The sequence below is a fragment of the Passer montanus genome, unplaced genomic scaffold (assembly GCF_014805655.1).
Source record: "Passer montanus isolate IOZ18808 unplaced genomic scaffold, ASM1480565v1 scaffold10, whole genome shotgun sequence".
NCBI classification, from domain to species: Eukaryota; Metazoa; Chordata; class Aves; order Passeriformes; family Passeridae; genus Passer; species Passer montanus.
This window is the reverse complement of record NW_024356505.1, coordinates 25,163,869-25,177,014: the sequence shown is the minus strand read 5'-3', so window position 1 is coordinate 25,177,014 and position 13,146 is coordinate 25,163,869. Positions and strand designations below refer to the sequence as shown.

General features: G+C 34.8%; 1 protein-coding gene across 1 annotated transcript in view; it reads right to left on the bottom strand.

Annotated features, from left to right (window-relative positions):
- MALRD1 (MAM and LDL receptor class A domain containing 1) overlaps positions 1-13,146 on the bottom strand; it is a 236,134-nt gene that overhangs the window by 70,670 nt on the left and 152,318 nt on the right. Inside the window, exons 29-31 of the mRNA XM_039703707.1 lie at positions 8,844-8,972; positions 4,480-4,641; positions 1,991-2,148 (exon numbers count right to left, since the gene is read on the bottom strand). Of these exons, the coding sequence (XP_039559641.1) occupies positions 1,991-2,148; positions 4,480-4,641; positions 8,844-8,972 (449 nt within the window). The remainder of the gene's footprint in view (positions 1-1,990; positions 2,149-4,479; positions 4,642-8,843; positions 8,973-13,146) is intronic.

Sequence of the window (13,146 nt, the reverse complement as noted above, 5' to 3'; positions counted from 1 at the left end):
TAAATTCAGACTCGACCAGATAGCTGTCTTTCAGATAAGAACTATATCAGCTTTTGTACTGATGTTATTATATTCTGGCACATTATTCAAACTTCCTATTACAGTTTGACTTCTTTCACCTCCAGTGCAAACTGGAAAAAAAAAATCTTCACAGAGCTGTTGTTTCAGAAGTTTTGGGCTGTTGATTTTATTGCTTTTTTTTCTTTCTTTCTTTTTAGGCTTTTTCCTTTTTCACTTGAATGGGTACAGTTAATTTATATTCTTGATTTAATAACAGCAACAGTTGATTCTGAGTAGCTTATTAGTTTGATAGAAAAAAGCAAAATGTCCACAGAGGTAAATTGATTCTGTGATGAGGTGATATTCCTTGCTGAGTGCCTCAATCTGTTGTGAATAGGTTTCTATCTAAGAGCACATGTAGCAAAGCCATAAACAGGGAATATTATTTGTATGTGGGAGTAAGACAATTCTTTATGAAATTGAGGCAATTAGAGGAAATTAAACTAGTCTTCTTAAAAAGAAAAAGTCCAATTAAAAAGCAGCTCTGGCTGTCTGCCTGCTAACTCACACAGGCCACACACATCTACTTATTCACAAATGCTAAGTGTTCTGTGATGCTTGAAAACATTCAAAAGCTTCTTCAAAGGATCTCATCATCAATCTTGCATGCTGTAAGGTCCAGGATACTTGAATTTAAACAGATAGTTAATCATAGATAATCTCACAGTATTTCAGCTATCAACAGGTCAAAAAAAGGAATTTATATTTGCTTTTTACTGCTGCTTATATGAACTTCATGAAATGCAGGGATTTTTTATCAATAAGTAAATTTACAGTAATACTCAGAGTAATAAACTAGGTGTAGAGATAAAACTGATATGCAAATCCTATCCTGAAAAAAATTACTGAAAAAAATGAAAGAAAAAAAAAGGTGGAATGAAGAGTAACATTATCCTTGGGCTGTATGTAAGGAGAAGATAGTGGAAAGTTTACCAGTGACACAAGTTGCCCCTAGAGTCTGAGTAGTCTCCATTTATGGACATTTGCAAGACTGGGTAAATTCTTGAGCCAGCCAGCATCATCTTGTAGCTGACTCTGCTTGGAGCAAGGGGTTGGACAAGATACCACCTGAGGCCTTTCCAGCCTAATTGCACTATAATCCCATGGAGCAGTGCTATGATTGTCTTTTCCAGTGGAGAAAACAGTGGTAAAAAACTTACTGACTTAATTCAATGTCCAAGACTACAAAAATATTGACTTTTAACATAGGCTAGCTTATATTCTGTACTGACAAAAAAAAAAAAAAAAAAAAAAAAAAAACAAAACAAAACAAAAAACCCAAAAAACAAAACCCAAACATTACCTCTATTTTCAAAATTTAACAAACCTCACAGATAGGGGTCTTTCTCAGGTCACTTAAAAGGAACTGTGCAGCGTATTTATGCAGTGAGTCACATGAATTGAACTATTGAACTGTCTGCCAAGGAGTCACATCCCTGCTTGGACTGTTACTGGATTACTTAACAACCAAAAGTGTACTTGTTAAGGATGCTTGGGGAACAGCAAGATGACAGTTTCATGGAAACTTGGGCTATATTATGAATACAGTTAATAACAACATATTTCCAGTTGTTTTAATAAAGCACTAACATTTTCAAAACATATAATTTAAACCACTAAACATTAGAAATTGTCTCTGTGTTATGTTAGAGTAAATTCTGCAGAGAACTGTGCTGGTACTGGGTAGGTTTTAGTATACTAGTCAAATGTGCAATGTTAATTCTTACACATGTAGTGAAAGGACTTCAAGTGGAGGTAAAACTAAAGCAGAACTGTCACTTGATCTTATCAGGAGAAGATTTGTGTAGTGGCAGTAAGTTGTGATGAAGTTTTGTTAATATAAATTCCTGGAATTTTGCTAATCCTAGACACAAAAATGCAAATAGTACTAAAGCAAGTATTATTATGCCATAATGTAGTAGACTTTTACCTTTAAGACTCCTGTTTGCCTAGAAGGAAACATCCAGAACCAGAAGCGAACTCTACAGACCCCAAGACTAGCTGGGAAGAATTTGGTGGTAATTATCCTTGCTCTGTTTCCTTCCTTCTGGGCAGATGAGTTGACATACAAAAATCTCTGTCCTTTACCTTAAAAAAAAAAAGAAAAGAAAATAAAGAAAAAAATTTAAAGTATTTCAGTACTAATTTATGCTTTGATTTAGTTTATAAGCATTTTTATATACACACATACCTTTCTCTTTTTACTACATACATGTATACCATACCATACTTGTATGGAGATCTTCCTTGCTAATCCTTTGTGTATTTCACAGAATTTCAGAATAGCTTGGGTTGGCAGGGCCTTTAAAAGTCACCTAGTTCAACCCCATGCCGTGGGCAGGGATGCCAGTCACTCCATCAGGCTTCTCAGAACACACCCAGGCTGGCCTTGAACGCTTCCAAGGATGGGGCATCCACAGCTTCTGCACAAATTTTTCCAGTGTCTCATTGCCTTCTGTGTAAAGAATTTCTTTCTCATTTCCTAATTTCTAATCTAAGTCTCTCCTCTTTCAGTACAAAAAGATGTTACTTGTCCTAGATGTCCCTTGTGCTAAACAGGATCATAGAATAACCTGACTTGGAAGAGGTGCACAAGGACCACCAAAGTCCATCTCTTGCCCCTGCAGAGGACACCCCAAGTGTCGCACTGTTTGACACTCCCCTGGGAATCTGTTCCAGTGCCCAACCACACTCTGGATGAAGAACCTTTTCCTAATATCCAACATAAACAGGAAGGACCAATAGATATTTCTAAGTATTACAGGCTGTTGGCAATTCTGACAAGCAGTTCCTCTGTAGCTAATGTGAATATATCTTGCCTGGGTAATTGAAAAGTAAATTACAAATCTGGACAATTTTGTAAACACTTTGTTCTAATTTTGTTTTCCTTTTGCTTCACTTTTTATTAACTTTGTTTTTTCTTACAATTGCTGGGTAATTTCACAGAAGCAAAGAACTAATTAAATGAGAGAAACTGAAATAGAAAAACACACAAAATCTCCTTAAAAAGCCAGGGGCTAGTGGTTGTTTTGTTATCGCATTGCATCAAAGTAACAGCAAGGAAGCAAGTCAAACTACTTATTTGCAAGAAACAGCTTGCCTGGAACAGCTGCAGTAGTTTCTACCTCTACCTTGTCTGTTCTGTCCCTTTCCAAGAGGAATGCACTTCCAGATTTACAGCCTGCAACATAAAGTAGTAGGAATGTCTGCAAAAACTGTGATTTGTGGTAGATAAGAAGCTCCCTCATGATCAGGTGAGCAGTTCCTGCAGCAGGTGCAGAATAAGGGAAAAGGGAGGATAAATGAGCTGGACAGAACTGGCTGCAGCCACCCATGATAAGGTGTCTCTTTTGATTTTGAAAACATAAAATACAAGAGAAATGTAGATGATGCTGCTTGCAAACCCAGGAGAAAAACAGCATAAATTTCTTCTAGTTTTAATAATAACTATATTTTACTGATTAAATGGAAATTAAGATAGAGATTCTATCCATTAAGTCTTCTGGAAAGAAAGTGAACTACTTCTCAAATAGAGATTGGTACATTTGTGATGGAAATTAATATCCCACCCATATATATGGTATAATATAAAGAATATATTATTTAATATTTATGTAATACAATATATAATTATGCTTACTACATAACACAGATTACAATTACAATTACTGTAATTGCCTATCAATACATTTCATTCTCCTGAAAATCAACAGGCATCGTGGTAGCAGTTTGTCAGAAATATCTGACAGAAGAACTTCTATAATAACATTTCTGGCAAGCCAGTGTCAGGGAGGTAAGTTAAATCAAGGCAGGTGCCTCAGGCATTTCACACACAGCCCCACACATTGCTCCTCATCCTGAATATGGTTGCATGTTTTTATAAAATTCGTTGGGATGGGAGCACACTTCAGGAAAAATAGATTATTTAAAATATTGACAAGGAGAAGGGTACTACTATAGCCAGTTATGATTTCATCAGAGAATGCATCTTTTAATGTCAGAAGATGACATTATGTAGCTGAAATTTGTTATTAGAGTTGAATACAAAGGAATAGTATTATTTCAGTTGGAAGAGACCTAAAATGGTTATCTAGTCCAACTGGCTTATCAGTTCAGGGCTGACCAATATAAAGCATGTTGTTAAGGGCATTGCCCAAAAGCCTCCTAAACACTGAAAGGCTGGGGGCACTGAACACCTCTAGGATGCCTGTTCCAGTGTTTGTCCTCCCCAGTGGTAAAGAAATGCTTTCTTATGTCCAGTCTGAACCTTTTCTGGCACTGCTTTGAAGCATTCTCCTGTGTCAGCTGATCACACTGAGATGTGCTGTTACCTTGGCACCGATCTACATTTTTGTAGGTTTTTTAAAATTCAATTAATATTTTATTTTCCCAGAAGTGATGTAGTACACATGGCAATACCTGGTGTGTGGTCAGTATGAGGATGTGTTTTCCCTGTGACGGCACTGTTGCTAATATTCCAGTCAAAATCATCATTAGTGTCTTGTGTTAATCCACATACAGTTGTCCATTCTTGATCTTGTGTTTCAAAGTTACAGCTTCCAGGAATACTTGTGTAGTAACCTGAAAATACAGCAAAAAGTCAATTATCATCCCAGCTCTATATAAAGGTGCTATAATTTGCACACTAAAAATGGAAATGAAAAAGACTCTGTATGGCTAACACCGTGATTCCCTGAATTCCATACATAGACATAAATAATATATGGTAGCTAATGAGGAAAGGAAAAACTCATTCTTCACTTTAAGAGCAGGTATAAACTTTATGACAGATGAATGCCCATGACAAACCACCAAATTTAGTTCTTATCCAAGGTAAATGGAAAGAATGATTTCCAGACAATTAGATAGCAAACTTGACTGCATTGCAGTCAATGCATTTCTCATAAGCCTGTGTTGGCTTTGTGAATATTATGTCTGATGGCAGCTTTATGATGAGAGATATGTTCTAGTGATTAGGACACTCATCAACTAAATTCAAGAGGTCTGAGCTATACTGCTCACTTCTAACTCTGCTGCTTCAGGTTACTTTGGAAAAACAATTAATCAACAAAATTATATAAATGGTGTGGGGCAGATGAATCAGATAGCACCACAATCTCTTCTGGTGGCTCAATAACATCTTTTCCTTAGTTATGAAGCAGAGGCAGCTGCACAATTGCTGAGTGTGACTGTGAACAACACCTGTGAAGAGACCTCAGAAAAATGTCACAAACTGTTAAGCATCACAATCAGCCATGAATTTTAGACACAGGTCTGACTGTGACTGTTCAGAATGGGTTTGAGGATTTAGACTATGTTCCTTTATCTAGAAATATTCTGCAATTTTAAAATACAACTATTTATGTATCATTGTCTGTGTATAAAGGTATAGATGAAAATGATAGATTTAATTGCCTCCTATTAATCTGTTTTGGTTTTTTTCCTGTTTTCTACTTTGATGCTAAAAGAAAATCTGAGGCCATTCTTTATGAAAATATCATTATCATAAAACTGCTTATATCCAAGGTCTGCACACATCCACTAACCCTGTAACCCTGTGGACTTTTGTTCTCTGTAAAAAAAAGTGTCACCTTAGTTAAATGTATAAGACAAATATTTTAAAAAATGTATAGTTTTGATTCAATATAGGTTATTCACTGGATCAAAATCCTGTATGCTAGGGGGAGAATTTACACTGTCCTGTATGTAGTTACATTCAGTAATGTAAGGACTTACATTACTGAATGTAACTACAATGACTTAGGTCTCTTCTAAGCACAGATGTGTATTGGCAGTGTATTACAAGCATCATGTAAACCTAATAGAGGCCTAACTCCAACAATAACCTCACACACAGGAAGAATAAAGGAAACCCATTATTTTAAAAAAAAGAAAGTACATTTTCTTGTGCATCTCTAACAAGATCAAAGTCCAAATCCATTTAGGATTTACACTAGTCATAATAGAATACCCAACTCTAGGTTTTTTACCCTAATATATTAGTGCATTCAGAAGGCAATTATTAATAAATATTTATGAACAGTACTTACTGGGTTGACAAAGTCAGGTGACCCATCTGCACCTGCTGGCTGTTTTTTTTATGGGTAAGCATACCCTATTTAGAAGCCAGTAGAAGAAAATTGCTCCATTTATTGGAAAAATTGCTTTTATTTCAATAATTCAAGCACTCCTCTAGTTGGTTCATCAACATTGAGGTTTGCTATTAATCAAATCTGTCTGTATAGTTGGCTGCAATTCATGAAAATTGAAACTGCTTTCATGTGTGGTTTTTTCACCTCGGTACTTCCAGCAGCATACTGAAAGAGAATCAAAATTTTGCAAGATTGCCTGACTGGACTGAATGAAACATAGAGTAAGTAATTACCATGAGTTTATTATAAAAAAAAGTCCACCAGCCTACGTGGATGCAGTTCATTTCATACAGGTTCTGTTGTAAATCCTGCATACAGGAATTGCTGCTGAGTAGATTATGGTCCATTTACTTATTTGGAATTACACTTGTATAAAACTATAGTGGAATGTGAAATAAGCTCAGACCTTGAGCTCAGTGCAAAGGAGAAAACTGCAGACAAATGTGGCCATAACCACTTGTGATGGGACAGGTTAGGCTATGAACAGATTTCTCTGTGCCTGTTATACTTTCTTTTCTGATTAAGGAGGTCCTGTTGTCTTTTCATGTAAAAATCAGGTTTCCATATCTGGAAGGCATTATGTGTCCTTTAATTTTGTTTATTCCCATCTATAAGATATATGCTCAGGGAAAAACTGTGTTTATCTAAATATAAGGCATCATTTGTTGGGAATAAAATAGAGCAGACAGGGAAATATTATACCTGAGGCTTATCTGAGTATTCTGAATGCCAGATTACTGTATCTCTGCATTACACTTCGGTAGAGACAGCAAGACTAAAGACTGATGAAAATATTTTGATGTATGTACAGCCTTTCCATCAACAATAAGAAGATATTTCAGTCGATTTTTTTTAAGTGAATATCAGCATTTTATTCCCCCCTTGGAAAAGCTTTTCTTCAGTATAGCAAAGACTGAGTTGCTTTACTGTGATTCAAGATAATTTATGGCCTGAAATGTTCCAATGTATTATCTGACTAAGAAAAGAGTTCTTCCAGAAAACACAGAACAACACCCACCCTCGAGGAAGCTATTATATTCTCTAATAATATTTAGGGAATAAATCAAGTGTCTCCATAGTTTTCTGAATATCTTAACAGTTCAGTTTGGACAGTAATTCAAATTTAGTGTCTGTCTGTTAGGTGTGGAAAATCTTACAAGGGTGAGTTTACAGTGTATTTTGCTGCACTTACTTTGCCTAACTCCTGAAAAAGTACTAAAACTTTATACAGGAAATGCAGATTAGTTGTTTAAAATCTATTTTGTAGTCTACTTTTAAAAACCCAATATTTTAAAGTTATTATTCAATGTAAATTCATTTCCATGAATATGATTCACAAAGTTCACTGCAACACAAAATTGTCTTCATCTTTTATTCTTCAGAACTGCATTTACTCTTATGAAAGGGAGAAACTCCAAGAAACTCCTATTGTGACATCTTAGCACCTTTTTTAGTAAGTATGTAAGTCTGTAGCCTGGTAAAAAAATTATAATGTGCATCATCCAATAAAGGGTCATTACTTTTGTAATCCTGTTCAGTTGAGCATGTAGCAACCCCATGCAAGAAAAAAGGCCCTTGATTTTCAAAGGATCACAAAATATTGGCTTATTTCAGTGAAGTACTTTTACGTCCACAAAGGATGAACATTGAATTGATGTGTGGATTAATTTATCTATCAAGTTTACTTTTGAGCATACCTAAACTGTGGCAGAATTGACCCTCCAGCTCAAAGATTAACAATTAGACTGATTACTGAGCTGCATATATGGACTACTTAATCTTCCTACTCCAAATATTCAGTCCAGACCATAGCTGTAAATAAACAAAGATATGGAGCAGAACAAAGGCACAATGTTTTACTGCTTCTAAGTTTCAGGCCTGAATTGGAAAGCCCATTAACTTGATCCAGATTTTCAAATGGAGCTGTGTGCTTCCATCTCAATCAGCCTCAGCAAAGAATGCCTTCAGACAAATTGTGTCTCAGTATTCATTAGGACTTAGGCAAAGATAAACAGACTCAATTCTTTCCAACTGTTCTGTAATAGAGAAATGACAGTAAAATATTTCCTAGCTCTGAGGTAGAAGCAAGATCAAACAATGAAACTGTACTCACACTACTCAGATCACAAAGGCAAAATTCATTTGAAAAGAAAGACAAGCTTATTTTTAAGTATTCACCTTTTTATGGCAGAATCATATGGCCTAAATGTTATAAGTTTTGCTTGCTTAGCTTTTCCATTCAACATTGATATTTCCTTTCAACACCTTTTTACATTATTAAGCAAGCTTACTTTTTTTCTCAGAGTTAATTTTTATTGTAACTAATTGATTTAATTCCTCAAGTATGTTTTTAATCCCTAAGCTGGTTTTGGCCTTGGTGTCAGGGGTTTTTTTGAGTATTTAACCTTTGGTTTTAGTCACACTTTTGCAACTAAACCACACTTGAATACTTTTGCAGCAAATATCTCTGAGGATGAGAAAATATCCTCAGACATTTTGAGCTGGGGGGAAGGCAACCTGCTTGTGATCGTCTTCTGAGTGAATCATCTTTATGGACTCACCTTAACTATGCTACAGAATTTAAAGCTATAATTTTAACTGAAGATTAGATTAAAACACTGAGATACTTACTGCAGTCAGCTTCATCTGATAGGTCTTCACAGTCTGGTTTATAGTCACAGATGAACTGAGACTCTATGCAATTCTTATTCCCACACATAAAATCAGTGAGAGCAGGGCATTCCCTGGGATTCTCTCCAACTGAAACCAACAAGACATTTAAATCAATATTGCAATTAGATCAAAGGATGTTCTTTTAAATTTGTTAACTATTATACATCATGGCTTTAGGGTTTTACTGCTTCCAACAGATATTATTTGGTCTCACTCTTTTAATGTTGCATTATGTGTTTCTAGACTACTATATTTGCCTTGCCCAAAGCTTCAAAAGTAGGATGTTTTGGCTGGAAGAAAATTCAATTCAGCATCAACATAACTGTTTCCCTGGTATATTTGTTGTGTACATTCTATAAAAAAAGGGTTCTGTGAGCTGTTGAAAAGTAGACAGGCAGAAGGCATTATTCTGCTCATAATTATATTTTTTGAAAATAACATTTTAAACTGAGAAAAATCGCTGTTATACACATTTGCATAATAAATAAACTTTCAGAGCATTTATAAGACATTTACCCTTTTTTTTTGGTAGAATTTAGATAAACTGCTGCTCTGATTGTGTGAACCACTGAGAAATTTCTCTTAGGTTATTTAATATGCAAATCTTTTTACAACAATTTATGTTCATCTCTGAAGGTGAGTGAAAATCATCTCACAAAATGAGAGTAACTTAGTAACTTGCACATAAAACATTAGGTTCAAATCCAGAGTACTGAGATTCAGCCATCCATGGACTGTAAGACTAAAAAGGAACTTGCCTAAGTTATTTTTTAGTTCAGTGCACTGTATGCATAATTTCAGCCAACAGTAATTGAAACAGTTCTGATAACCCTGAATGCAACCCTTCAAAAACACTCTGATAACCTTAGATTGCCTTTCAGTTTGTAGCTTCAAGTTCTGCAATAAGACATTTAGGAGAATTTATTTTGACTCTATTCATTGTAATGTGTTTCATTTTTTCCTTCAAACGTGACTAAAATGTGACATATTGTTAAACACAGTCTGATCAGAACACCATGATATTTGCCTTTCTGCAGGCCCATATTTCCAGAGGACGTGTTATTGTTGTCAGGGTATTAATCTCCTCAAATAGTGGCACTTACTGAATTTTACGGACTGAGGAACTGCATTCTCATTGAAGCAGAATAGGAAAAGAGAACTAAACTTTTGGTTTAGTTTCAACATATACTCAAAGTAATATTAAACAGAGTAACAATACATCAATAAAATGTAATCCATGCATTTTAAATGGATAGTACAAAAAGAAAAAAAATCACATCTAATGTTGGTTACTTGCAGAACCTCAATACTTAAATTTTCAGCTTTGAAATACAGAAGCCCATGTGCATTGACACACCAAAAATATCTCTCCAAATTGATATCTGTCTTTTTATTTTGTCTTTTAATTTTTCACTATCAGTTTGATCTGATTAGTCACCACAAACAAATTGTCATGAATGCCTTAAATAGGTGAAAATCTATTGCTGCTTTTTACAGACAATCCACATGTCAGAGAGCCATTAGGAGGAGCAGACTCCTGGAAAAAAATTGACTGAGGCATTTGTGATGGTTAAGGCAGTTTTCACACCTCTCCAAAATGATGTGCTAAAACCTGATTAAAGGTACCACCAGGAATTCATTAGTATGGCTCATCCTAAATTCTGGAAAGACACACAATGGTTGAGGTTGGCAGAGACCTCTGAAGACCTCTCTAGTCCAACCCACTGCTAGAGCCACCTCTAGTACAGAAGGTTGTGAGGGAGCACGTGGAGTTGGGTTTTGAATAATATAAATAGATGGAGACTCAACAACCTCTTTGGACCAGTTGTGTTGGGTGATCCTCACAGTAAAGTCGTTTCTTGTGGTCACATGAAATTTCCTGGTTTTTGAATTTATGCCCATTGCCTTTTGTCAGTAGACACTTTTGAGAAGAGTTTAAAACCCTTATCTCCACTCCCTTCTCTGCACTGGAAATGATGCACTGGAAAATTATACTACTTCCTAAAGTCATTCAGTGGCTTAAAAAATGACAGAAATTAGGTAATTGCAGATCCATTAGCATACAGTGATTTTCACTGCATATGAAAGGGTTACATTTTCACCATACAGGGGAGTGACTTTTGAAAATCCATGGCTTTGTCACTTTGTGATCATATTACACAGTATTACCTAGACAGAGCAACATTAATAACATAACAACACAATGTTATGTTATGTTACATTATGTTATGTTGTTATGTTATGTTACTCTATAATTTTTATTTAGCACTTAATTACAGTTGTTATTTTTATAAAAACGAGCAACTTTATAGTACTTTAAACATACCATAAACCAGCATTTTAAAATGTTATCCTAAAATAAAACATGTGATGCCAACAGAGACATAATGAAATTTTTTATCTCAACAAGTGTGAATGTCATAAACACAAATTTACATATCTATGAATTTTAGCCTTTTGGGGTAAGAACTTTTTTATATGTAATTTTTAGGGGTATCATGTTACATTTATGATAATGATGTTTTTCTGCTACAATCATTGCCAGAGAGAAATAAAATCCCTCTTTAAATCAAGATACTGGCATTAGCATTGCACAGTGCAACCAAATATTCTAAACTGTATTTGGAATTATGGCATAAAAAAATCAATTTTCCATAGTACACTCATTCTGGTCAAAACTCCTATACCAGCTAAGAATTAAAACAAAACAAGAAATACGGTGCAACTTGACCATAAAATGCAACTTCAGTGTCAGAAAAGCCAAAGCCAAACACAAGTTCACACAGAAGTTGTAGCTTAGAAATTTCATTTTTTCAAGATATTCTTCAAATATAATACAGAAAAAAATCAATTTTACCAGATAAAAATACACTGAAGAACATATGGGAAAATATGTTAGAAACCTACTTTAAACAAAGAAAAAGATAGGACATTTAAAATATTATCTATCTTGCCCATTTTTAATTTTTCCCCTCAAAATTACAAGGTTGCCAAAATCTGAGTTTGTGCCTATCAGTACTGAATTTGGAGAACAGCAATCTAACATCACTCCGGAAAGATTTAGTATAAAGCAAAACAATGTCTCCTAATGAACAGCTTTATTTTTCAGCTGATATTTCAGAAAAAATTTTCATCATCATTTCTTCGTGCATGCTGGTTGTGTTGGGACTGCATTTAAAAATAGATGGCTTTTCATCTGATCATATTTCTCATCTGTACTTTGATGACCAGTAAGTAGGATGATAACATATGTTGGATGATGGTTGATTATATACAGTATGTAATATTATATTTTTTCCTAATAATCTAGCTCATAACATTCCCTGAAAATCCAAACATACAGAAACACTATTTCTAAGCAGAAAAAAACATTAAAAATATGGTAAATTCTGTTTCTTTCCTCTTTCTCAATAAACCTGTAAGGAAAGAAACCCTATCTAGTTCTGAATACATGCAAAACAAATTAAGAGAAAGGTTATGACAAGAAAGTTATGGATTGTACTTTGCTTGCTCTGTTACTCTGAAATTATCTTTGAGCAACTACAACATTAAAAAGGATGAGTGAACTACAGCAAGCAAAAGAATGAGCTGATGCTGTGTATGGAAATGCCAAAGGTGAAAAAGAGTAAAATATACACAAATGTGGATTTTTCACAGAATGGGAATGAGTGGCATTACAGGGAGTTGAAATGTTTTTGGTATGTACTAACCTAATTTCTAAATATGCTATGAAAAATTTGCAGAGAATTACGACGTCCAAAATAAAAAGAAAACATTTCATTGCAATTTAAGAAAACTGTTGACCAGAGTATCCTGGACTTAATTAAAAAGCTGTATATGCTGTTTTTTGACCTGACCTTCTTGCAAATCTTTGGTTTAACCCTTATACTGAACAATTAAAAGTTTTTTCACCTCTAGACATAATTTTACATAATGAAAAATGTCCTTACAGGTATGGAGTGTTGGTCTGCAGGCATAGCATGAGTGACAGAGGAATGGATCAGAGCTACAAAAACAGGTGGTAGGGAGTGGGAACCGTTTGGTTTTGGTTTTTTAATGAGAACAGAAGGTCCAACTAAATTTACTAATTTTCATCACTCTTGGACATTTCTTGGACTAGCTATTTTTGTTTTGTATCAGGTTTTGATCTTTCTTCTCCCGCAGTTATTCTGTCCAAAAATCTGTGGGATCTGAATATTATATAAAATATGTTGCAGGTCAAAAGGCCACAATCCATTCCCTTCCCAGAAAAAAAAAAAAC